The sequence below is a fragment of the Amblyomma maculatum genome, chromosome 1, assembly GCF_055883805.1.
Source record: "Amblyomma maculatum isolate TAMU_Amacu chromosome 1, ASM5588380v1, whole genome shotgun sequence".
Taxonomy (NCBI): Eukaryota; Metazoa; Arthropoda; class Arachnida; order Ixodida; family Ixodidae; genus Amblyomma; species Amblyomma maculatum.
The window spans coordinates 300,462,860-300,488,234 of record NC_139344.1 but is presented as its reverse complement, the minus strand read 5'-3'; the positions used below and the strand labels follow the sequence as shown (position 1 = coordinate 300,488,234).

General features: G+C 46.0%; 1 protein-coding gene across 1 annotated transcript; it reads right to left on the bottom strand.

Annotated features, from left to right (window-relative positions):
* Window positions 1–5,139: 5,139 nt before the first annotated feature.
* LOC146206907 (uncharacterized) lies at window positions 5,140–23,755 on the bottom strand. Its single transcript, XM_084575908.1, has 3 exons — window positions 23,530–23,755; window positions 22,454–23,463; window positions 5,140–5,511 (listed from the first exon to the last, which is right to left on the bottom strand). Exons 1-3 carry the CDS (start codon window positions 23,753–23,755, stop codon window positions 5,140–5,142), a joined length of 1,608 nt encoding a protein of 535 aa, XP_084432034.1.
* Between the last annotated feature and the right edge of the window lie 1,620 nt (window positions 23,756–25,375).

Genomic DNA, 25,375 nt, shown 5'->3' with positions numbered 1-25,375 from the left:
GCTCAAAAAATAAGATTTGCCAGAACTCCAAAGAACTAGAAAGTAAACAGAATATTCGCGCTCAGGAATGCAGGTTTTGTTAGGCGGCGACTGGTGACACACACCGCAGTAAAACGCTGCTGCCATGCACAAAAGTACGTCACCCTACGTCATCATAAACTAAGCAAAAGAAAAAAATGTGCGCAACAGCAAGTGAAACATTTATAATACTAATTTATAACTTAAAATTGTGGCTTAGAAAAAGTTATTGTTCATTTTCTTAATAATTTTAACTTATGTAGGTATCGGCGGCATTGGCGCGTTGGTCATGGAGTTGGTCGCGCACTTGTACTCATGGCTTATTTCCATGCCTATTTCAGTCGAAGCATTTCGCGTACTCATATATCAAATCCTCCTTGCTAATCTCCTTGCTAATCTCTGGATTAGCAAGGAGGATTTGAGGAATCCGCGCTTGGTTGCTACAATCAAGCGCGGAGTTTGGACGCGCTTGATTGTGACGTACAGTTGCAGATGAAGTTTTTCTCGTGTAGTGTAATTTCTAGCTTCGCTCTGGGCTTCGGGTTCGGCTGTGCATTGTGCGCTTCACTCGACGCAAGGAAATTAGGCTCCCCGTGGGCTGCTTATCTCGTTCTGCCGAAAGTATTCCGCCTTCAAATACGCAGTTGGTGCAGTGTTCTGTTCCATAGCTCTAAGGCTGTACGTTATGGCACTGCATTTATTTACCTCCAAATTCCTTTTTGCGGTCAGCTAGGCTACGCGTCCGCTATTAATAATTCAGTGTTCAATGCATCTGATAGAGAGAGGAAATACAGGCTGTATGGCCGGTTAATATCGCTTGTCAGAAAGGAACTGCAGGCAGCAACAGCTGGTGAATATTCGAGGTTGCTTTGGTTGCCTTTGGTACTTATATGAAACTATATATGTATGACCGCGAACTGGGTTTGCATTATGGCCCAGCAGTGTGGCTGATCAATCTGAAAGTCAGAAAAAACAGTACATAATGCAAACTCCTGTTTTTGGAAGGTGCAGTTGTACTGAGTGTGCCCTGTATTTGAATTAACTCAGCTGTTTTCGTGGAGCCTCCCCGCCCATACTTCTGTAGTTGCCATCTTTCAGATTTGTTCAAGTCAGTGCAGTGGCATCGTCTTTTGACTTGTTATTATGTGAAAGTTGCGATATGGGCAGTATAGTATGTTTTTCATCGAGACACTGGCCCAGTCAAGAAAAAACATGATTTCCAATTGAGGTTTGCAGTTGCAAAATTTCTAAATATGCTTTTGGCACAGACTCGAAGCTCCAGTTTGAATAAATTGAACATTCCAATTAGGCAGTTCAGGTAAGGCTTCCAGTTTTAATGCTTATTTTGCTGGCACTGACCTGAAATGGCAGCTCCAAGCGGGCGACAGGCAAGCATGCATTCATATGACACATAGAACATAGGAACACTATATATACCCGAAGAGTTCACACGATCTTTTCTTTGTTGGGGCTTATATGCCTCGCACATTGGACCCTCCTCTTGTATTAAGTGGCAGATCTTCAGGGGTCAGAGTTACTTCGTTTAATCACAACTTATGTGGTTATAGAAATTATGCAAACTACACAGCAGTTTAAGTTGTAACATTCTTTTTATTGAATGTTCAACAGGGCCTTCCAATTGAATGTTCCAAAGTAAGTGCCAATCAGAAGTAGAGAAACCATTTGAGCTACCTGATTACATTCATAAGTCCAGCTGGCATGTCTTAATCTATTTCATTCCTAATAGACACATGGTGTCTTTTTTTCCTGGGGTAAATTGGCAGCATACTTGGCAAAGTTACTGTTCAAAAGCAATTAAATTACATTACCAATTACTTGCTAAGCATTAAAAATATAATGAAATTGCTAAATACTGCTCCCAAAAAGTAATGACATTACAATGACTTCTGCAGAGCAAATTCCTTCTCATTATTTACTGCCTGGATTTCATCCGTATATAAACTAAGTAAAGCTTGTGAACAAAACCTCTCCAAACACTAGAGCACATTCTTTCATCTTCCTGCCAAATTCTATCCAGTGAGACTATTCCCTCCCCTTTTCCTACAGAACAGGCTATTAAAAATATAAAACAATGGCAACAAAAACAATCATGGTCAAACACGCCGTGAACATTTACGCCTGTCTCTTCCCCCAAACCCCTTTTTTGCCCATGGTGGCAAGTGTAACCAGGCGCCACTGTGCCTATAGCCAGTATGCAACAGTGAGTGCTACTGCACACTTTCAACTAGTTTTGACCTTCTACCATTTTGCACCATCTGTCACTTCGATGGACCCTCAACGCCTTACATGTATACCTTCTGCTTAGAGAATGGTTGTGATCCGGAGACACAGGGCAGGTCTGAGGCCTTGAACATGTAGTTCTACTCAATTCTGTCTTTTTTTGCTTATTCATCACTGTGGGACAGGCTTGCTGCATGTCATTACTGCTTTCTTGGCATCGTACCGGGAGTACATAGTATGAAGTATAGAAACAGCAGTGAGTCACTTTAGTAAAAGTAATTTTGAAATGAATGAATTACTTTCAGCTGCTTAAAGTCTGGCTCTATCAGAGAGACTAGAAAATCGAGTGCAATTGTTGAGGAGGAACTAAGAGGGTGAGAGAAAGGGCTGGCGGCCTTTGCACATGTTTCTATTTAAATGGGAGAAATTATATATATATAATGTCATTACTGCTTTCTATATATATATATATATATATATATATATATATATATATATATATATATATATTAAGGAGGTTTTTGTGATCATTTTATGACATGCACCTTGTGGGAATTCAACATTTCCCTCGCCCGCACGACGCGGCGAACACCCTCTCTTTCTCTCGGGGAGCCCTCATCTTTCCCCCTCTGGTCTCCGCTGCGACGCCGTAGCGCGGATGCTGCTATGACACCGAGGAAGAACATTGGGCGTTCCCAATAAACAAACTTGGCCCGCTGGCTATGTTTGCCTCGGTGTGACGTTCTTCACGGCCACTGCTGTGGTCAGAGCTAGCGGTGTGGCCTCGGTTGTCAGAGCGGAGCCGCAGCCCCGTGAGAATAGCGACAAAATGGCGCACCAACGTGGGGCCCCACTGGCAGTCCAGTTGGGGAGGCTAGCTCACGAAGTGGTGGAATTTCACGCAGTAAGTCGTCCGAAGTCGGCTGGGCGATCCTGGCCGGTATGCGAAGCCTAGCCCGATGGCAGGGGTTTCCAACCGCTATTGCGATACGCCTCCAGTGAAATCGCAGGTGTGGTCCGCCGAACGAGTCATTCTCAAGGAGATCCTGAGCTACTCGTCAAGCTACTGCCAGTTGCCTACGCTACCCCCCTTACACCCGCTCGGGAAAGCCGGCCCGTTGGTCCAGCTCACGATAAGTGCCCATTTGCCTACCTCCGCCCAGAACCGCCGATGCGGTAAGTCCGTTTTGCCCGTTGGTTTCAAAACCGCGCTGTCTGTACAGCGGAGAATGCGGGTGAGAGCGCTGCCGAAGCGCGCCGAGCACAGGTTCAAAGTTCACCGGCTCAGGAGAGTCGAGAGCCAAGTTTACTGGAACGGCGTCGCATGGATATGCGGTGAGGTCACTCGCATTCGGCAGGTCAGTTCACGAGCAGCCAAATGCCGTTCGGAAAGGGAGCGTGAATTATAGTCGCCTGTGCGATGTCACTAGGAGCCGTAGTACACCAAATGTGCGGAAGGAGGTCGCAGCGGGGAGCGCCCTATTGCGCAAACCTCCAAAGCACGTGCCTTTCGTAAGAGTGGGGACACCCACTTGAGCTTGCGTTCAGCAGTTAAGAGCTGTCAGGGGTTAGTAGGAAGGCTCATTTTTTTTTATTTTGTCGTAAGAGGGTCGCTAGTCTTATTGAAGAGACAGAACCCCGCGACGATGCAGGCCAAATTGCGCTGTGAAGCCACTTGTACTGTGGTTGGCGTTAGTTAACTCTAGTGTAGCTGGTATTGCTACGAGTGAGTTGTAGACTTCCTGCTGATCTATGATTAAGCTTTGCTACATACGTGCTAGGCAGTGACGCCTCAGATGAGTGCAGAAAAGCCGTTATTCGCAAAGGAGCGAGCGCCGATATCAGAATATAGAGCCGCTGTAGGGTGAATATGCGCAATCGCATAACTACCGGAATGTGCGCTGGCACGCAATTTCCTTAGCTCTGCGCATGAACGCAAAGGTCGAGACCAATGTCAATGACTACGCAAAGCGATTGCGCGAGATTGTGGCCAATGCCAATGTGAAGGCGAACCGCAGCCGCGGTAAGAACATTGCAAGTCCGATGGCTAGCTATGCTTACGCACTCAGCGACGTGAACGCGAGATCGCGACGAGTCGAGCGCCCAGATGGGTGGGACCGTTAGAGGTTGCTGAGATTGTTTCGCGGCTGCAAGCTGAAAGGCCCGAGGTCGGGCAGAATCGGCGGACCCATGCCAACAGTACTTCCTTTGAAAGTAACTGTAGAAGCGGACCCTGCATGCGCATAACAGCGCGTAGGCAAGCGATCCAGAGAGCGGTCTCTACGGGCACCGCTGCAAAACCCGAATCCAGCACAGTCGCTGCGACAACGGGAAAAATGCCGCGCAAGTGCAATCACTCAAGCAGCGGCCCTGTAGCACCCACAGCCAGCGAAATCGCTGAAGGATTGTCAAATGCTGCGCATGTGTGATCACGCGCACAGCTACTCCGTGGGCATCGCTAAATCACCCTCCGTCAGCGCGATCGCTGAAAGAAGGGGGAGTGCTCCGAGCGTGGAGGTCACGCACGCAGAGCAGCGCCGGCGGCGTCGGCTGCCTGTGCAGCTTGAGCTGACGACGGACAAACGCCAGAAGCGCGAGTTCGCGCGAGCGGATATAAGGGAAGGCAGTCCTTTCCGCGATGTTACTGTGCGGAAGGTAGGCGCAATCGCCTAATGTCAACCGCAAGGGCACGAGCGGTCTCGTGTGAAATTATCCGGCACGTGTCGATACACAAGCCGGCAGTGTTCCTGTACGCGAAGCCTGTGCTGAGCATGTTCAGAGGGACCTAGCCCGCCGACTGGCCTTATTTATGACACCGGCACTCCGGGCGCATGGGCCACGCTGTCTGCAGTCAGGCGGCGAGAGCGGCGAAGGTGATGTTTAGTCTACCAGCCCAATGGCTGCGCAGGCATACAGCGGTCCCCGAAAAAAAAGCTCGCATTCGAGCTCGAATTGGAGAAGAACCCGGCCCGTGTAGATATGCAGGCCGGAGTGGTTCCTGTACGCGGAGGGACGGATCCTGCTGCCCTGATTGACGACCTGCGGGGAGTCGGCACGGTCGTAGGCGATCAGCGCACTGCGGGCGTGCCGGCAGCCAGCGACCGGATGGCGGACCAGCGGACTTCGTCCCCGTGACGGCAGCGGCGGGGATTTGTGCGGCCTGCACGCGGAGCCAGCTCGACGCGGGGGCGGCCATCCCTGCTTTGGCCGCCTATCCTGCGGCATGGACCTGCTGAGGGATCGGCCGTGCAGCTTCAAAGGGGAAAACGGCGCCCAGGTGGAGGTCATGATTAAGGGAGGAAGAGTTTGGGAATTCAACATTTCCCTCGCCCGCACGACGCGGCGAACACCCTCTCTTTCTCTCGGGGAACCTCATCTTTCACCATCTGGCCTCCTTCCTCCGTTGCTGTGGCGGAGAGGGCGGGGGTGAGATAACGGCCCCTCCTTCCCCTCTCATCTCAGCGGACAGCACCCAGGGAGACGACGCCGCGACGCCGTAGCGCGCGGATGCTGCTATGACACCGAGGAAGAACATTGGGCGTTCCCAATAAACAACTTGGCCCACTGGCTATGTTTGCCTCGATGTGTCGTTCTTCACGGCCACGGCTGTGGTCAGAGCTAGCGGTGTGGCCTCGGTTCTCAGAGCGGAGCCGCAGCCCCGTAGAGAATCCCCACAACCTGAAAAAGTGATCCCTGCACTCTGCCAGCATGGTCGATGATCTGTGATGTAAAGCAGCAGTTGAAACCTCGGCGGTGATGCAGGCATTGCGAAATCAGGGGGTAGACGAGCCGTACGTGAAAGTGCTGGAAGATATATATAGTGGCTGCACAGCAACCATAGTTCTGCAGAAAGAAAGTAACAAAATTCCCATAAAGAAAGGTGTTAGGCAAGGAGACACAATCTCCCCAGTACTATTCACAGCTTGTTTAGAGGAAGTATTCAGAGACTTGGAATGGGAGCAGTTAGGGATAAGGGTAGATGGAGAATACCTCAGTAATCTGCGATTTGCTGATGACATTGCCTTGCTAAGCAACTCGGGGGATGAACTGCAAATAATGATTGATGACCTAGACAGGAAAAGTAGAAAGGTAGGCTTGAAAATCAATATGCAGAAGACTAAGGTAATGTTCAACAGCCTCGGGAAGGAACAGCAGTTTACATTAGGTAGCGAAATACTGGAAGTAGTAGGCGAATATGTCTACTTAGGACAGGTAGTAACCGCAGATCCGGACGACGAAAAGGAAATAACAAGAAGAATACGATTGGGATGGAGCGCATTTGGCAAGCACTCGCAGATTATGACTAGCAGCTTACCGGTATCGCTCAAGAGGAAAGTATACAACAGTTGCATCTTGCCTGTACTCACCTATGGGGCTGAAACGTGGAGGCTAACCAAGAGAGTCCTACTTAAGTTGAGGACAACCCAGAGGGCTATGGAACGAAAAATGGTAGGGGTAACATTAAGAGATAGAAAGCGTGCAGAGTGGGTCAGAGAAATAACTAAAGTTACCGACTTACTAGTAGAAATTAAGAAGAAGAAATGGACATGGGCAGGACATGTAGTGCGAATAGAGGATAACCGATGGTCGCTGAGGGTAACAAACTGGATTCCAAGGGAAGGAAAGCGTAGCAGGGGGCGGCAGAAAGTTAGGTGGGCGGATGAGATTAAGAAGTTCGCAGGGGTCAAGTGGATGCAGCTAGCACAGAACCGGGTTAAGTGGAGAAATATGGGAGAGGCCTTCGCCCTGCAGTGGGTATAATCAGGCTGATGATGATGATGATGAATGTAAGAATACAACGCTAAGTATGTTTTTAGACTTTAGTTAAGCACTTGATCTCCTCAATCATGAAATATTGCTTAATAAACTTGAAAGGTACAGCATCCGCGGCTCCCCTCTTATTCTGTTTCGATCGTATCTGAGTCAATGTAAACAGGCTGTCTGTATTGATGGTATTCTGCCTAGTTTAAGAGCTATACAATGTGGAGGTTCCCAGGGTAGCCTTCTGGGTCTGTTTCTTTTTAATGATTGTATTAATGATATAGTTATATAAACTTGCTTTCGACGTTTTATATGTTCTGTATGCTGGTAATAAAAGCTTTTTCTTACTGATTCGTCCATATATAAGTAACCTATTATAAAGAGGAAACGTTGTTCTTCAGTCACGGTTAAGATCAAATGGACTTGTTAAAATTGTCAATAGTAAGACATCTCTTTTGACTTTTAAACTTTAAAGTAACCTTATCAATGTCCATTTTATTTACCTTAAAAATTAATAACAGAACAGAAATTATCTACAGCTTTAAATCATTGGGCATCATTTTTGATGCACATACGGAAGGAACAGAACATATTACATATATTGCAAAGAGAGTGCCACAGTCTGTTGGTGTCCTTTGCAGATGTCTCAGAATTTTCTCCAAATCTAAAGTTGATAATCTACAACACAATATGTATTTGAATCTTATCTTAACTATTGCCATTTGGTCTGGGCCACCACATCAAGCACTAACAATAATAAGTTACTAATGCTTCAAAAGAAAGTAATTAGATTAATTGTCGGGGTCAGTTATACAGCTCATAACAGCAGATTTTTTTCTTAAATATGAGATTATTTGTATTAATGTCCTCTCTAAATACCAGCTAGTATATTATCTGAGGTTCTCTTCTCCCACAGTAGCTGCTTTTCTTGTGTTCCTCGCTAAATTAAAACCAAAAGAGAAATATATCTTCACCCTATGCACTGATAAATGGGTTCTGCCACCCTTAAGAATAAATTATGCAAGACACTGCAGGCGCTAAAGTAGTTCTCATTACCTCATTTAACTGGTAAATAAATATACTTCTAGGGTAAATGATTTCTTTTCCCCATCTCTGAGGGCACTAAAGTTGCATTTTGTCGTGAGTATGGTTGATGTACACCAACATTATTATTCCTTTATATATAGTATATACATATTGCCGTGTAATTCGTTAGCTTTGTCTGCAAGCTCCCTTGTATGCCATTTTATTGTTTATGTTGCTTTTGCACTGGGTCACTCACTTTCAAGCTAGAGAGGGGTAGCTTTTTCGTCTGCGGTCGCTGAGTCACAACCATATATTCTCCATGCAGAATTTAAGGTACGTGAGGCGTCGAGGGTCCGTCGAAGGGTCAGATGGTGCAAGGTGGTTGAAATTCAAAACTAGTTGAAAGTGCTCAGCAGCACTCACTGTTGTGTCAGCTATAGGCACAGTGGTGCCTTACACTTGCCGTCACGGGCGAAAAGGGGGGGAGGGAGAGGAGAGACAGGTGGAAATGTTTATGGCGTGAGCATTACCAACTGCAAGCTGCTGTGGTCAAGTGTAAAATATATAATGTTCATTCATTCATTCATTTATGGATAAGAAGACATGAAGCAGTAATCTACTGCTTTTGAGTACTGCAATTACTTTATTTATATTTGCAGTCTTCTGAAAGTGAAGCTTCCAGTACAGCACTTGGAAAATATTATTTAAAATATAAGACTGTTGGGACTGTGGTTGCTTCAAGTACCAATGAAGAGAAACAAGCCATATATATCTCCTGCTTGCTAACTTCACCTTGAAAACGCCTTGACATCTGATCTACAGACCAAATGGCTAGCCACTTGAACTGAATTGAGCATAGAACTTGCTACAGCAAACAGCTCACGGTTACATTTAAGGAAAATTCAAGTCCCAGTTCGTCTTCCGCAGACGAGTGTTTTTTCACTTTTATAGTAAATACATTTTTGACAAAAATTTGAAGTGCGTCTGGCCGTGCCGACATACTTCCCATGAATTAAAATATACCTATAGAATCGCAACCCCTTCATGGATCACTGCCTTGTCGTGGCGGAGGGGCTTGCGAAACTCGATGAAGTCGTGAGCTCTGCTGTGTAGGGCCACCCAAGATAGACAGGTCACGGCAGAGAGTTCTGACAAAATGTGATTCACTGGAGAAGGTAATGGCAACCCACTCCAGTATTTCCTGCCAAGAAAACCCTATGGCCAGTCACAATACCATTATCGATATGGCGCCGGAAGATGAGCCCCCCAGGTTGGAAGGCGTCCCACATGTTACTGGGGATGAACAAAGGGCGATTCCTAGTAGCTCCAGGACGAATGAAGCGGCTGGGCTAAAGCCAAAAGGACGCTCAGTTGTGGATGTGCCGGGAAGCGACCGGAAAGTCCGATGTTGCAAGGAGATATATCACATAGCAACATGAAATGTAAGATCTATGACGCAAGGTAAACTGGATATCGTCAAGCGAGAAATGGACAGATTGAACATTGATATCTTGGGTATCAGCGAGCTCAAGTGGACCGGAATGGGAGAATTTAACTCCGGCGACCATTATGTCTTTTATTGTGGGCACGAATCCAAGAGAAGGAATGGGGTCGCTCTCATAGTAAACAGAAGAATGGGCAAAGCAGTGCTAGGGTACAACCCCAAAAACGACCGAATGATTTCACTTCGGATCCAAGGTCACCCTTTCAACATAACAGTTATCCAAGTCTATGCACCGACCACTGCTGCTGAAGAAGCTGACGTTGAGAGATTTTATGCGGACCTACAATGCCTTTTAGACCGCACCCCACCATCAGACGTCGTTTTTCTCATAGGAGACTGGAATGCTAAGGTCGGGAGTGAAGAAATATCCGGAATTACAGGCAAGTTCGGTCTTGGTGAGCCAAATGAAGCTGGGCAGAGGCTAGTAGAGTTCTGTCAAGAAAACAACCTTACCATAGCGAATACTCATTTTCAACAGCACAAAAGGCGCCTGTACACATGGATTTCACCGGACGGTCTGTACAGGAATCAGATCGATTATATTATTTGCCGGCAGAGATGGAGAAGCGCTATACAAGCAGTAAAAACAAGGCCTGGGGCCGATTGTGGCACCGATCATCAGCTTCTTGTTGCCAAAATTAAGCTTCTATTGAGGAAAACGCAGAAAACTAGAAGGCCTTTCAGGTATGACCTGGATCACATTCCATTAGAATATGCTGTGGAAGTGAGGAATCGATTTCAAGAATTAGATCTAGAAGACAAAGAGCCCGAAGAGATGTGGACTGATGTTCGTGATATAATACAAGAAGTTGCTACTAAGGTAGTTCCAAAGCAAAAGAAATGCAAAAAAGCAAACTGGTTATCTGAAGAGGCTTTGCAAATAGCTGAGGAAAGGAGGATGGCAAAAGGTATGGGGGAAAGAGAAAGATACAAGGTTCTCAATGCGGATTTTCAGAAAATAGCGAGGAGAGATAAGAATGCCTTCCTGAACATACAGTGTCAAGCAGTTGAGGACAACAGCCAATTAAGGAACACAAGAGCTCTGTATAAGACAATCAAAGATATCAAAGGAAGCTTCTGTGCTAAGCTGGGCGTGATAAAGGACAAACGAGGCAAGGACCCCACTGAAGCCTCAGAGATAAAGAAGAGGTGGCAGGAATACACAGAAGAACTGTACAAGAAGGACCCGGATGTGCAAACCCAACATAGGACGGTTGTGATTACTGATCTCGAGCCGGGCATCCTGAAGAGTGAAGTTGAATGGGCCTTAGCCAGCCTTGCTAAGAACAAAGCTAGCGGAATTGATGGTATTCCAGCTGAGTTGCTTCAAAACCTCAATGACGACGCTGTTAACACACTGCATACATTATGTCAAAAGATTTGGACAACCCTGCAGTGGCCACAGGATTGGAGGAGGTCAGTTTACATCCCCATTCCAAAGAAAGGCAGTGCCAAAGATTGTTCCAACTACCGCACGATCGCGCTTATTTCGCATGCTAGCAAGGTGATGTTAAAAATCCTGCAAGGTAGGCTGCAGCAGCATGTGGATCGGGAGCTTCCGGACGTGCAAGCTGGGTTTCGCAAGGGCAGAGGAACTAGAGACCAAATTGCCAACCTTCGCTGGATCATGGAAAAAGCAAGAGAGTTCCAGAAACCCATTTACTTCTGCTTTATTGATTATGCGAAAGCGTTTGACTGCGTAGATCACAGCAGATTGTGGCACGCTCTCCAAGAGATGGGAGTTCCAATTCACCTCATCTGTCTCCTCAGGAACCTTTATGAAGGGCAAGAGGCCACAGTCAGAACTGGGCATGGTCTTACTGATTGGTTTCCGATTGAGAAAGGGGTGAGGCAAGGCTGCATACTGTCGCCCTGCCTATTTAACCTATATGCAGAGTGCATCATGAGGAAGGCCGGTCTGGACGAGTCTTCAGCTGGAGTGAAGATTGCTGGAAAACGTATCAACAACCTTAGATATGCGGATGATACCACTTTAATGGCAGAAAGTGAAGTGGAACTCAAGAGACTTCTGATGCGCGTACAAGAAGAGAGTGAGAAGTTTGAGCTTAAACTGAACATCAAAAAGACAAAGATCATGGCGTCTTGCCCTATCAGGTCCTGGAGCATCAATGGACAAGAAGTGGAAGCTGTGACAGATTTTCTCTTCTTGGGCTCCAAGGTTACCTCGGAAGGAGACTGCAGCCATGAAATTAGGAGACGCCTGCTTCTGGGAAAGAGAGCAATGGTTAGCCTTGACCGCCTAGTAAAGAGCAGAGACATTAGTCTGCCAACTAAGATCCGTATGACTCCTGCTATGGTCTTTCCAGTTGTGATGTATGGATGCGAGAGTTGGACTGTGAAGAAGGCTGTCCGCCGAAGAATTGACGCGTTTGAATTGTGGTGCTGGCAGAGACTCTTGAGAGTTCCTTGGACTGCCAGAAGATCAAATCAGTCGATATTGTCGACCATAAACGCTGACTGCTCATTGGAGGGTCAAATTCTAAAGTTAAAGCTCAGCTACTTTGGTCATCTGATGAGAAGAGAGGAGTCGCTGGAGAAATATTTGATGTTGGGAAAGGCTGAGGGTCGCCGGAGAAGGGGTAGGCAGCGAACGCGATGGTTAGATGGCATTCTCGAGGCATTGCAGATGAAGCTATGTGATGTTAAGAAGATAGTGAGAGACCGCGGAAAGCGTGGCGTGACATGGTGCATAGGGTCACGAAGAGTCGGACACGACTGAACGCCTGAACTGAACTGATAGAATCGCAAAAGCAAAGTTTTTTAAACTCTTTACCACTAGGATCAGCAGTCAACACAGCGAAGCGCTCAAGATCACAAAGGACGAGGAGGGGACAGGACAATAGCGTCCTCGTCCTTTGTGATTTTGAGCGCTTCGCTGTGTTGACGATGAACCAACAAGCCCAAACATTTTCCCTTCAGGCTGAGTAGCTCTGATAAGCAGATATAGTAAAGAAATTTGCTGGTCCGAGTGACTTTACTATAAAGGGGTTCTAGTACTAGTACTTATTCAACCTGAATCAATGCTTTCAGGGCCTGCATTAAATAAGACTTGAAATTTCTCCAACCAACACTTTTATTTTATAAAACCCGACGTTTCGGAGCCGGCTCGGCTCCTTCTTCAGGGGTGCATGACGCGGGGCTGCGTGCAGCTATATAAGCTGCACGCAGCCCCGCGTCATGCACCCCTGAAGAAGGAGCCGAGCCGGCTCCGAAACGTCGGGTTTTATAAAATAAAAGTGTTGGTTGGAGAAATTTCAAGTCTTATTTAGTTATCAACCCAACCAGACAGGCAAATCTGTCGAAATGTTTAGCTTTCAGGGCCTGCATTATACGAGCGCAGTCAAAAAAGACCAATTGGATATTTTCAACTGTAGCCATTTAATTTTCCAACTGGAACCAATGGTGCTTTTTGACACTTAACCCATTGCAGCCAATGGGTGAGACCAATTGCACTCAGTGGATCCAATGGGATGTGCCACACTCATTGCATACAATGGGTCCAACGGAACATACCGAATGGGACAGTAGGTAGACTGACTTACAATTTGCATGGAAACATGCTTGATGGATATCAAGGAGTACAGGCAAGCATACGTCTCGCATAAGAAATGCAATACTGTACAGTTTCACAGATATAACACAAGATTCTATACACCCAACAAACATACTTCTTCCTACTCTCATGCTGGGGCCAGTCTTGCCATTCGAGTGTAGTTATTTCATTTAATTTTGTAGGCTCAGCGATAGTAGGAGGAAGAATTTGGTTTTACAGGTTAAGCTAATGATACTCATATATCCAAACCAACTCGTTCAGTTTTCTGTCTTCCAGAAGTTTACTGCTGATAGTTGTTATTATGAATATTGTGTTTGTTTTCTTTGTGAAATATGGAAATGTTCCCATGGATACACCCAGTGCAGTTGGCCAGACCTATTGGACTCAGATGGTAATTGTCTCACTGTATGCAATGGGTTTGATAAAGTGGGCTAACCAGTTGGTAAAGATTTATCTAACTGAGTAATCATTTGGAACATATATGAACTTATTAATACTATAGTTATGCACAGATGACACTCTATAGACTACTTTGCACAAGTAGTTGCAGGATCCAATTGACCTATCAAGTTGGAACCAACTGGAATGAGATTTTCAAATGGAATCAAGTGTTCCAAATAGACTTTCAAGTGGGTTCCTATGAATTCCAACTGGAACCCATTGAGCCCAATTTGGCTGCCCACTTGAAAGGAAAATTCCAATTGGAAAAAAATTGAGTGCGTCAGTACCGATTGACATTCCAGAGGGTTCCAATGATTTTTTTTTCCTGGGGCCACTTTAACTCCCTCTTTGCCATCGCACAGATGAATCGTAAGTGTATCATACTTTCTTGTGGTACACTAGCTTCGTCGTTGACATTTGTTAGCACTACATGTTTACAGAATTTTCAACCTCTAGTTGCTTATTTCATCTGGAAGTTTTCTAAATGACATGAAATGAGGAAAAGTTTTGGTCATATATAAAAGATGAAAGAATATTTTCCAAGGGCCTTGAAAAGGTTATTCTAAGCCACCTCGACATAGTCAAGCACAATATTTTATCAAAATCTTGGCATGGCTTTCGAAAGGGCAGGTCGATCCGCCCTTCTATGGTTACAACATTAAGGCTGACATATTCACTTTTGGCATTTTTGTTTTATTTATTATGCCATGTAACTCTTAATAAATTAGATTGTTATAGTGCCCATGCTCTTTTGCAATCATATCTAACCGGCTGAACTCGGTACATTCACATCAATGGCTATCATTCTAATTTGCTATGCCAGGTGAAAACATTAACTGGTCTAACTGGTTTAAGGAACAAATTTCCAGTTAATCCCAGTTGAATTACAGTTGGGGATCCATTGTTATCCAACTGGGATGAACTAGAAATTTTTTCCTTAAGCCAGTTAGATGGATTTGCACCTATGTTCCACAAGGCAGCATTCTTGGGCTGTTCTTAAATCTACTTTATACATAAATGATCTCATGCATCAACTTAAGTTTGTTTAGCTCAACTAATAAACTTGATATGTTTGAAATGGCTAACAGCTAGTGCACTGTAAAAACTAATTGAACTACCAAATAAACAGCCTAAAAATTGATGAAACTAAAATCGAAGGAATTTTATTTGCACCTAAAAACAAACATGTTTCCCTAAGCCTCAATTTAAAATTAAGAAGTCATGAAATAAACGTTGTGATACAGCATAAAATCCTAGGTGTATATTCTCAAGTCAGCTGACATGGGATAGTCATATTGAGCAGGTATCCAAAAAACTCCTGTGTTGTAGGTATGCCCTCTTTCAGACCCAGTATCAAGTTTACCATGTCATATTTTGTTCCCACCTTAACTATTGCACGCTGGTACGGAAGGCAACTACTAAAAAAAGGACATCAGTGCACTTCTGCCTCTAGAAAAAAAAAAAGCCGTTTGTTTCATTAACAATGTACTGTCAAGCTTCAACAGAGCTAATCATTCAGCATCAAATTGTCTATCTATATTATTTCTTTATAATTTATTATTACCATCTTTTTATCATTTGCACTTTGATGACGAAAAATGTCAGCAATTTAATAACCCAATCAGGGGCAACATTGTTTTGATATTTTGTACCTGTGAAAAAGGGATGATTTGACATTGCCAAACTAATTACCTCCTTCAGTTTTTTAACTTGTACAGTGCTGGTTCTACTAAATAAACTGTATTTTTCCAATATCAACCATGTGAGTGACAAAGTTTTGTGTTCAATATTTCTAGAGGGACCTGTGTTTTCTATTTTACTGTGCAATGCATGGTACCTTGTTCACGGAACCTATAAATGGGAATTTCGTGCGCATTTTGCTATGTTATTTTTGGAATAGTAATGTTGTATATTGGCGGTACTTTGGTTCATCTTTCATTTATATGCATGCACTCAGAAAAGGCTGAATTTCTTCGTTAGAAACTTCTTGTTTGAACTTCTGATAATTCTGTCACTGCAGCCTACCTTACCTCGTCCTAAACTGCCTCTGCAGTTTTTTGTCCGAGAGTTCATAAATGAAATGTTCAGCATAAATTAGATGAATTGAATTAAAATAATTTGAATTAGAGCTGGGCTTTTGAACGGGAAATCACTTCTTTCCAGCTGGAAACTATATTCCTGCCAGAATGACATAGTTTTCAGGCTCGATTATTGAACTACCTATCCATCTGGAATGTATTTTTGTTTCCAGATGGAAAATGTACATCTCCAGTCAAACAGCTAAACAATTTTTAGCTAGAGTGACTCCAACAAGTCATATAGTGACATATATATGATCCTGCACAACACTAAACAACATATACAACTCGGTGCACTCGCGTCGATACCATGCATGGAGCCAAGCTTATAATAACCAGGCCATAATTAAGAGGTGCTATATAGTACTTGGTTTTATATGCTAGTGTACTGATTGTGTTTGTGTGATATGTAGATATGTTAACGCAATGCTTAATGTCAGACCAGGTGATTCATATGAGTGGGTGAAAATGAGTAGCCGGAGCCCTCTGCTTTATTGTTTATGTAAATAGAAAAAAAAAGGGTGCCCCATGGGGTAGTGATGAATGGGTAGTAAGCAAACCTTTCTAACAAAATACTATATCTGTGCATGCGCTCTGTTGCAGGCAGAATTTAAGAGATTTAGTTGCAAAGTACTGTTAGTTAACAATGTCTTCGCGGTAAGAGACAGGGGGAAAATTCTGTAACCCACTGCCTCAAGTATATTTTTATTGTGTTGTTTTACAGTCATTATTGAAAAAGTGCATAACGATGTAGAGAAGACTATATCAAAGGAATTTTGCTTTGTAATGTTAAATAATGTTTATAATACAACATAATGATATTCTTTGATAATTTATAACAACATAATAATTATAACATTGAAAAGATCAGATAATTACTTATGTAACGCAAACAATAATACAACTTACACAATAGTTTTATTATTCTAATGTTGCTACCAGCTGAAGAATTATTTGGCAATTGCTGATTTGCTTCTTGTTCATTGTTTATTGGCATAGATGAAGCATGTATCTATGAGCGGAAACAGGTCTTGTCATCACCTTTGCATGCGGTTCACTCTGCGGGCAAGCACTTTACATTAACATGACCAATATATGTGCAGCAATCCCGTCCTTTGAGCTAAATTGTAGAATATATTTGTAGCAAAAGTTATAAATTTTCAACATGGATCTTTTTTATCACATTAACCAATTCCTATCACTGCTTTGCCGGCTTCCGCCCACGATGCAGCATCACAGCCAGTGTTGAGGATATCGGGTACTTTTTTGTAAAAAAATATCATAATGGGTGGGCTTTACAGCAACATAAGTTAGAGAAACCCCCTGTTTGTATACTGAAGACGTCCTTGCATTCCATCATTCGACAGTGTTCCTTTTTTTTTCTCTTTCAAAAACAGCGTACCTGGAAAATAATTGAGATGGGGCAGTAAGTAAATATTTTCCAGCGCTGAAAAATTCGGCAGATATAATATGTGCCGCGTGACTATAGTTCAAACCGCATCCATTAAATAAAGATTTTAGTTTTTTATTACTATTTTGCATGATCACCACAGCTCGTTTCGTAATATATTCAACCAGCTGTTACGCCCAAATGCGAGCACCCTGTTCTTCTGTGGTACATATGTCTCACTTGTAATAATATATGTTGCACATATGATAACAGGCCGCGCGCACTACCGCGACTCTAGTTTGATTCGCATTTCATATAACCTAGAATTGCTTACACGGAAGTTCTACGGATAATACATACCTACGCTCCGGCGTCGTTAGGTCGGATGTCCTGTTCACTGCAATTCTCTGAGACACTCGAAGTTGTATACTATCTCGTGTATGGTGTTCTCGTGTCTCCCAGGCCGCGTCGTCTGCCATCTCAGCTGCAGCCATAGATGGTATAACAGAATTGACAGGCGAAAACTAAAACACACCATCTATGCGGATCTTTATAGAGCCTGAAATTTAATTTTTAAGTGCAATATTTTCATTTGCGGTTGCTTTCTTTTTCTTTTTTTGTCAACAAATGGAACAGTGCGGCACTGCTGCAAGCTACTTTCACTGCGGGACGTATTACAAATGGAGGCGCATTGTAGTTATAGTACAGTGCCTAGAGGTACAGTGGCTGGAACTAGGCACTGTAATAGAGGCTAGTCAAATGTGCTAGTCTCTATAATGTCATGTCTTTTTCCAGCATAGAGTTCTTTACACTAACTAGAGGGAAAGCTGAGGGCGCGGCACTTCAGCCACCATGGGCGCGCTTAGAATCATGGACCGGTGTGTTACTTGTTGTGGGACAGTCGGTTTTTCTCGGATACGTGGAGTGGCGTTACTGCAATGCTTCTTTTTTGTCATCATTATCATCTGAAGGTGCGTACATAGACCGCGAAAGCCATAGTAGCGAAGGCGCATAAGCAGACGTCGCCAATAAATGGTTTTTGTTTCCCGAAATGCCACTAAAAACTTCCTTAAGTGATTGCACAACCATAAATATTTTTATAACGTTTTTCTGTTTCAAATTTTGCCTAATAAGTGCGAAATATTGGTATTTGTACTGCTCAAAACTAAGCCAATGGGAGAAAAAGCCATCGCTTATATTGGATAAATATCACACTGACATGCTGTTTCTCTATCTTTTTGCAATTTATAGACACAATATTCAATCTTAGGACATTATTTATGGTAGAACAACGTTTATCTTTGCATTAGTTTTGACCAAAAGTTGTAGTTCTGCACTCGGTAGCTCTCCGGCCCATGATGCTTTGAGCGCCCATGGTGGCTGAACTGGCCGTCTGGAAACTCTATGTAAACTCCCATAGACGGCAGCACAACTTTCCCTCTAGGTAAGAGTAAGAAACTCTATGCTTTCCAGGGACCATATCATGGCGGAAGTAGAATGGTGGCGAAGGCTGGGCCCAAAAGCGGTTCAGCGGTACCGCAGCATAGCCACAGGTCGGGGGGCCAACCACTCAGATTAGGAAATTATATTACTACAAATTAAAAAGTATCAATCAACATAAAAAGAATAGACATTTTGATAACTTCGTTTGTGCATGAGGTAAGGTATTTTATAAATACATTCTTAACTTTAAAAAAAAAAAAATCTTGCAACACACTTATCGCCCCAGCCCCTTGATGTTGCATCGGTCAGGAGGCGCTGCCAGAGGTAACCAAGGCAACGGAGATAACGAAGCTGACGAAGCACGAAACGGTTTATTATCGCTGTCTGCTGCTCGTCTGCCGTGGTGCGGGCCTTGGTGCGCCCGGGAAAGCGTAATTTAGTTCGCAAGTCTGAAAATGTCCCTTTCACGAAGATTTTGACGTCCTTGCTGGTCGCTGCTCTGTCGCCGTTTGGTGAGATTTAATATTTCCCTGCAGCCGTGTTTTTTTTGGTTTCGTCCCCTTCGTCGTGCGGGCAGTGCGAAGTCTTTTTACAGCAGTGTATCGCGCTTAGCCTTTTATCGCAAGATGAGCCCGCACAAAGTGAGGAAGCGATGCTCTGTGGCACGTTGCGACAGCGTGGGCTCAACCGTCGGTGTCTTACCGCTTCCTGGCTGACTTTCACCGGTGAGCAGATCTGGATGTTGCACATAGACTCAATGTATGCTCTAATGCTCCTGTGTTAAGCACGTTTGTTGATTCTAAAGCTGTCTGGACTGGTGCGACCTTGAAATTGCGTTGAAAACTGCTGTATATAATTTCTTCCGAAGAATTTAAATTTGAAGAGTGATCCCAGTGCTCTATGCTCCACGTATGTTTTGATGCACCTACTAATTCATGACATTTTTATTTCAATTGCAGCTGTCATAGCTTTGTTTTCTGTACATGCATGTTTCTTATCTGGTGATGTTTTGTGGCAGGCACTTCAAGCCTTTTCCATGCCTCGGCTGTGATCATTGAGATGATTAGCGCGCTTAAACAGCGCTACTGTTTGTGCTGTCAGCGACATGCATTTTTATTGTTGTGATTTGTTGCTGTATTTTATTGGTTGATGCAATAAACCATGAACATGAAAACCATAATTGTTCACTTGGTACACTCTGTGGCGAACTGGGCACGACTGCCTCGTTGCACCAGTGTTTCTGTACCGCACCTTACTGTGCTGAGGGACAAAGTAAATGGCCAAAGTACTTGCATGACTTGCAGCAGTATTTGTATTATGAATTTGCATGCGTGGTCTCTATTTGGAAGTGTTGCTGCCTTTCTATGCCGCCACCTTTGCCAACCACTTTCATTGTGCTGGAGCAACTGCTTATAAACAATGGCGTAAACAACAGAAACTCGAGTTCTTTTAGATGGCAAAGGTTGGCGCGTGCTGAAAGGCAACAACCTTCAAAAAATGCATGCTCGTCAATGCAACGCGGAGGTTAAAAAAAAAAAACTTGTTTATAATTCGCGCCAAATTAAATGGGTGACGTCATTTGACGTCATGGCTCCCCAATTTTCATTGGTTGCTGGAGCCCATGAGCCGCCATGTTTTGTACGTATGGGCGTCTATGGAGCCTTCGCTACCATAGTAATTACCACATTGGGAACACTTCCCGCATTGACTGTTTTGGTAAGGCTCTCTTAGCATTACTGAAAGTTATATAAAAAGAATTCACAGTGGATTTATTGCATCAGTCATTTATCGTAAAATTTGCGCGTAGATACTTTGTGCTTCCGGTTTCTTCACGTCGTTGGGATACAAGTGGGACAGTGTGTGTACTTGCGAGGTTTGTGTACAGTGCGAGTTGCTTAGAGCCCCTTCGGTCACGTCTTCTTCAAGTGTGCAGTGCTGTACTTAAAGTAGTACGTAGTACATGTTAATTTGGTGCGGTAGCTACCCGTATAGCTACTCGCTGTTGCAGTATTTTTTTATGTTGCTTTCCCGAGAACTGGCCCTCATATGTAAGTGCATCGTTGTTGCTTTCAGCTGTTTTAGGTGGTGGTGGTGACAAACTTTATTAAGATGAGCCTTAGCTGTGACATCCTAGGGATGGAATGGCTCTTGTGTGCGTGTCGTGGCCGGAAGGTAACGTTTCACGGCGACTTCCAAAGCCCAGTCCACCAGCTGCCGTTGGGCAACCGGCTCAGAACTGGACACCGCAGCCTCCCATCGCTCGAGGTTTGTGAGTTGCCATTCGGCAGGTGGAAGATGCTCAGGGCAAGAATAAAGAATGTGAGCAAAATCCGCTTTTGGAGCACCACAGAGGGTGCATTCTGGCGTGAACAGTCCCGGGTGAACAAGGGCGAGGTAGGCAGGGGAGAGGAAAGTGCGGGATTGTAGCTGGCGCCACGTCACCTGCTGCAATTTAGTGAGAGACTTGTGTGGAGGTGGATAGGCAAGACGTTGTTCGTGGTAGTGCACAGTGATCTCGTGGTATGTGACCATACGATCTCGAGCGTCACCCCAGGCGTCGGCGGCTCCTGCTCGGCTGACGAAACCTCGAGCAAAATAATGAGCCGCCTCGTTACCTGGGTGGCCGGCACGGGCTGGGACCCAGAGAAGCTGAATAGGTCGGATAGGAACGGGAGATTGGCTGAGAAGCCGGAACGGGGGTTCGGAAACACGTCCTTTCGCAAGGTTTCGGATGGCTGTCTTCGAATCAGTAAAAATGAGGGTCGCCGATGTAGTAGAGATTGCTAAGGCTACTGCCGCCTCCTCCGCTTTCGCGGAAGCGGAAGCGATGACAGTACCTGCGGTAAGAAGGGTGGTTGACACTACAGCTAGGGCGAAGGCGGGAGAAGATGTGTAAGAGGCAGCATCGACGTAGACGGTCTCCGGCTCTGTGCCATAGTGTTTGTGTAGGGCGGCAGCCCGAGCAGCTCGACGAGCCACGTGATGTTCGGGGTGCATGTTCTTGGGTAGGGGGTGAATGGTAAGGAGTTCTCGCGTGTGGCGTGGGAGGGAGAAGGTGTGGGCGTAATATCCAGGGGGACGTCGACCGATAGCGTCAAAAATGTGACGGTCGGCTAAGGTGGAGGAGAGCCGATCAAGTTGGGCAGACCGATGAGCCTCGATGAGTTCGGCGAGGGTATTGTGTACGCCCATCTTAAGAAGACGTTCATTCGACGTGTGGCGGGGAAGGTTGAGGGCCGTCTTGTACGCCTGGCGGATAAGGCAGTTGACCTTGTTCTCCTCTACTCGAGAGAGGAAGAGGTATGGTAATGAATAGACTACCCGACTAAGAACGAAAGCCTGGATCAGGCGACGGAGGTCGTGTTCCCGCATGCCACTGTGTTTATTAGCGATTCGTCTAATCAGGCGGACTGTTTGTTGAACGGTAACACTGAGCTTGGTGATCGTGGCAGTGTTCTTGCCATTGTTCTGAAGAATCATCCCCAGGATGCGAACTCTCTCCACCTCCGGGATTCGGACGGCGCGAATAGTGACCTCGATTCTAGGTGGGGGAGCTTTGTCGATTCTCGCTCTAGGCGGGTGAAGGACCAAAAGTTCAGATTTGGTGGGTGAGCATGCAAGACCGGCCCTCTGAGCATGAGAGGTCACCACATCTGCGCCAGCCTGCAGTCTCTCTTCAATGGTTCCCACATTACCTGTGGAGGTCCACAGAGTGATGTCGTCAGCATATAGAGAGTGCGACAGGCCGGGAATGGCTGACAGAGCCTTTGTCATTGGGATGAGAGTAATATTAAAAGAAGCGGAGAGAGCACAGATCCCTGAGGCGTGCCTCGGTTACCAAGGGTAAAGACAGGGGAGCAGAGGGAGCCAAATGTGATTTCAGCTGTGCGCTGGCGAAGAAAGGCTGAGATGTATTGATGAATACGATGGCCGACATGTAGGAATGACAGAGCGTCCAAAATGGCCGAATGGTGTACATTGTCGAATGCTTTTTCCAGGTCGAGGGCAAGCACCGCGCGCGTGCGTTTCCTGTTGCGGGGGTGAATGATGTCTTCTGAGATCTGCAGCATGATATCTTGAGTGGAGAGGTGGGGTCGGAATCCTATCATTTTGGGGGGAAAGAGGAGTTTATCATCCATGTGTTCCTGGAGACGAGCAAGGATTACGTTCTCGAAGAGCTTCCCGAGGCAAGACGTAAGGGAAATAGGGCGCAGATTTTTGATATCAAGAGGCTTGCCTGGCTTGGGGATGAAAGTTATGCAGGCATGAGTCCACTGTGAGGGGAGGGTTCCCGTTCGCCAGCACTGATTGAACAGGTCCGCAACAGCCTCTACAGACGAGCCGTCCAGATTGCGGAGCATCTTATTAGTGACTTTGTCAGCGCCGGGGGCTGAGGTGGTTCGGAGTTTGTGCATGGCCGCGCGAACTTCTGCTGGGGAGATATCCGCGTCGAGCTCCGGGTTGGGGCTCCCCGAATACGGGGGAAGAGGCGTGGGAGGGGTTGTGGTTAGATATTGATCTTTAAGGGCTTGGATAAGCGCGTCGTCTGAGAGGGGGAGTTGATGCAAGATGCGTGTGATATTCCTGTGTTGGGTAGCCTTGGAGTGACCCGGGTCGAGGAGATGCCTCAGTAGGGACCAAGTGCTTTTGAGGCCTAAATTGCCACTCATGCGGTCGCAGAGTTGTCCCCATTGTTGATGGGCTAGGTCGCGTGCATGCGCTTCAATCTCGCACACAAGGTTAGAGATACGTCGTTTAAGAGGTCTATTGTGCTTTTGACATAGCCAGCGCCGCTGAAGGCTGGCGTGTGCTTCCCACATATGGAGAAGGCGGCTATCAGCACTCGACGTGTCCTCAGGCTCGGGAATGGTGGAAGTAGCGCGGGCGACATCGCGGGTGAGGGTGTCGGTCCATTCAGAGAGGTCTGTGATGGTGTCCGGGGCCAGCCTCCGTATCTGGCGGAACTTGTCCCAGTTCACCACTTGAACTCCTCGCCGTTTTAGCGGGGTAATTGAAGAAATATTGAGCTCTGTGGAAATTATATAATGGTCACTGCCAAGTGAATGGTTTGTGTTGACCCATCGGCTGTCATGGATGTGTTTGCTAAGTGTGAGGTCTGGGCTGGTGTTGTGTTGAACACTTGACCCGATCCGCGTGGGGAACATGGTGTCATTAAGCAGGGAGAGGCCTTCGTCCTGAATGAATGACCATACGGAGGTGCCTTTACGACAGTTTTTGCGGTACCCCCAGCTGATGTGGTTGGCGTTGAAGTCACCCATTATAAGCAGTGAGTTGTTCGAGCTTATCGATATCGCCTTGCGGAGAGCAGCAAGAAGAGGGGCAGGAGGACATTTGGGAGGGCTGTAGAGATTTAGGATGAAAAGACAGTGATTTGCGTGTGCGGGGGAGGAGCTCCAGCAAGAGACCGTCCACGTCGTCTATCTCTAACGGGTGCTCTATCGCAGTTAGATTGCGATGGACTAGTGTGGCGACCCTGGTCTGTCATGGAGTAGCTGGTTCGTATGTAGTGTAATTACGGAACTTGACTGACGTTAGCGTTTCCTGAAGCACAATGACACTGGGGGTGTCGCAGCTGGAAAGGGTCTGTAAGTGAAACTGCAGGTTGTCTCGTTTTGAACGAAACCCCCTGCAGTTCCACTGCCATGCCTTAATGGTTTGGGGTGTCGCAGCCATTTTGGACAATGACGGAGAGCGCGGAAGATGTAACGGGTGACGTATGACCTCTGGGGGGAGGCTCGAGAAATTGCGTTTGGATTTGCGCGACAGACGCCTCTTCACTTCACTTCACTTCACTTCACTTTAATACCTTAAAGACCCTCATTAGAGGGTATTACATAAGGGGTGGGGCGCACAGAAATGAAAAACAGAATTGGTAATATATATGTGTAAGTAAGTTATACAAATACAAGATTTTCACTGCGCAAGTACACGTGTGATTTGTTCAAGAAATAAAGATGGACATGTGATAGCAGCAAGTTCTCGGGGAAGGCCGTTCCAGTCGTTGGCAGTCCGGGGGAAGAATGATGAAGAAAATGTAGTGGTGCGTGCGCGAGGTCGGGACACTTGCTGCTGATGACCGGTGCGGAGGGAGATACGTGGTGGGGGTGCGCAGATGTAAGGTTCCTGTCGTAGCTCGGAGTCGGAGCTCTGGCGTGTTTCGAGCGCCGCCACGCGGTCAGAAATGTTCTTCATCCACGTTTGAGTTTCAGAGCGGAATGTGTTAAGTGTCGCCATCATGCGTTTCTCAAAATCTTGCATGAATGACGTGACCTGATGTACAAGGTTGTCAGTGACTGGCTGGGAAAGGGAATTAGCATCATCAGCGGGCTTCCGCTTAGCGGGGAGCCCACGTGCTGGTGACGTGGCGCGTGAGGAGGAGGTGGAGGGGGTAGAGACAGAGGAGGAATGGGGCATGCTTGGATTTGTCGGGGGTTGCACCACTGGAGGCAATGGCGCTGGGGAGCGTTCACGCCTTAGGAGGATTTGGAGCTGCTCTTTAAGAGCAGCGATTTCGCGACCTTGGGATGATAATTTGGCTCTCAGCTCCGCGTTTTCTTTCTCGAGCGAGGAAGGCTGCAGCCGCCAGCTCACCTGGTTTTTAGATCAATCCTGGACCTTTTGGCCTGAAGTGGCGGGAAGGACACGGAACGGCTCCGACTGCGGGCAGTTCTTGAGCGGGAGGAAGAGCGTCGGCGGCTTCGCGACTCCCTGAGACTTTGGGTGGTGGATTTGGTGGTAGACCTGCTGGAGGCGTTGTCCCAGTATTGGAGACAGGCGTCTTGTTGCCGGAGCGCTCGAAACGCACTTTGCACTTGCGCGTTCCTGTGAAGTGCGCTCCGTTGCAGATGACACACTTGGGAGTGCAATCCGGCGTTTCT

Excerpts from the sequence above, each read along its gene's own strand:
- LOC146206907 (XM_084575908.1), bottom strand. The coding sequence starts at position 23,755 with ATGGGTGACTTCAACGCCAACCACATCAGCTGGGGGTACCGCAAAAAC. Across the intron at positions 23,464-23,529 it reads CACAAACCATTCACTTGGCA|TTCAAGTGGTGAACTGGGAC; the intron begins GTGACCATTATA and ends AACGGCGAGGAG. Across the intron at positions 5,512-22,453 it reads TGGAAAAAGCATTCGACAAT|CTGCACGGCCGATCCCTCAG; the intron begins GTACACCATTCG and ends TCCCCTTTGAAG.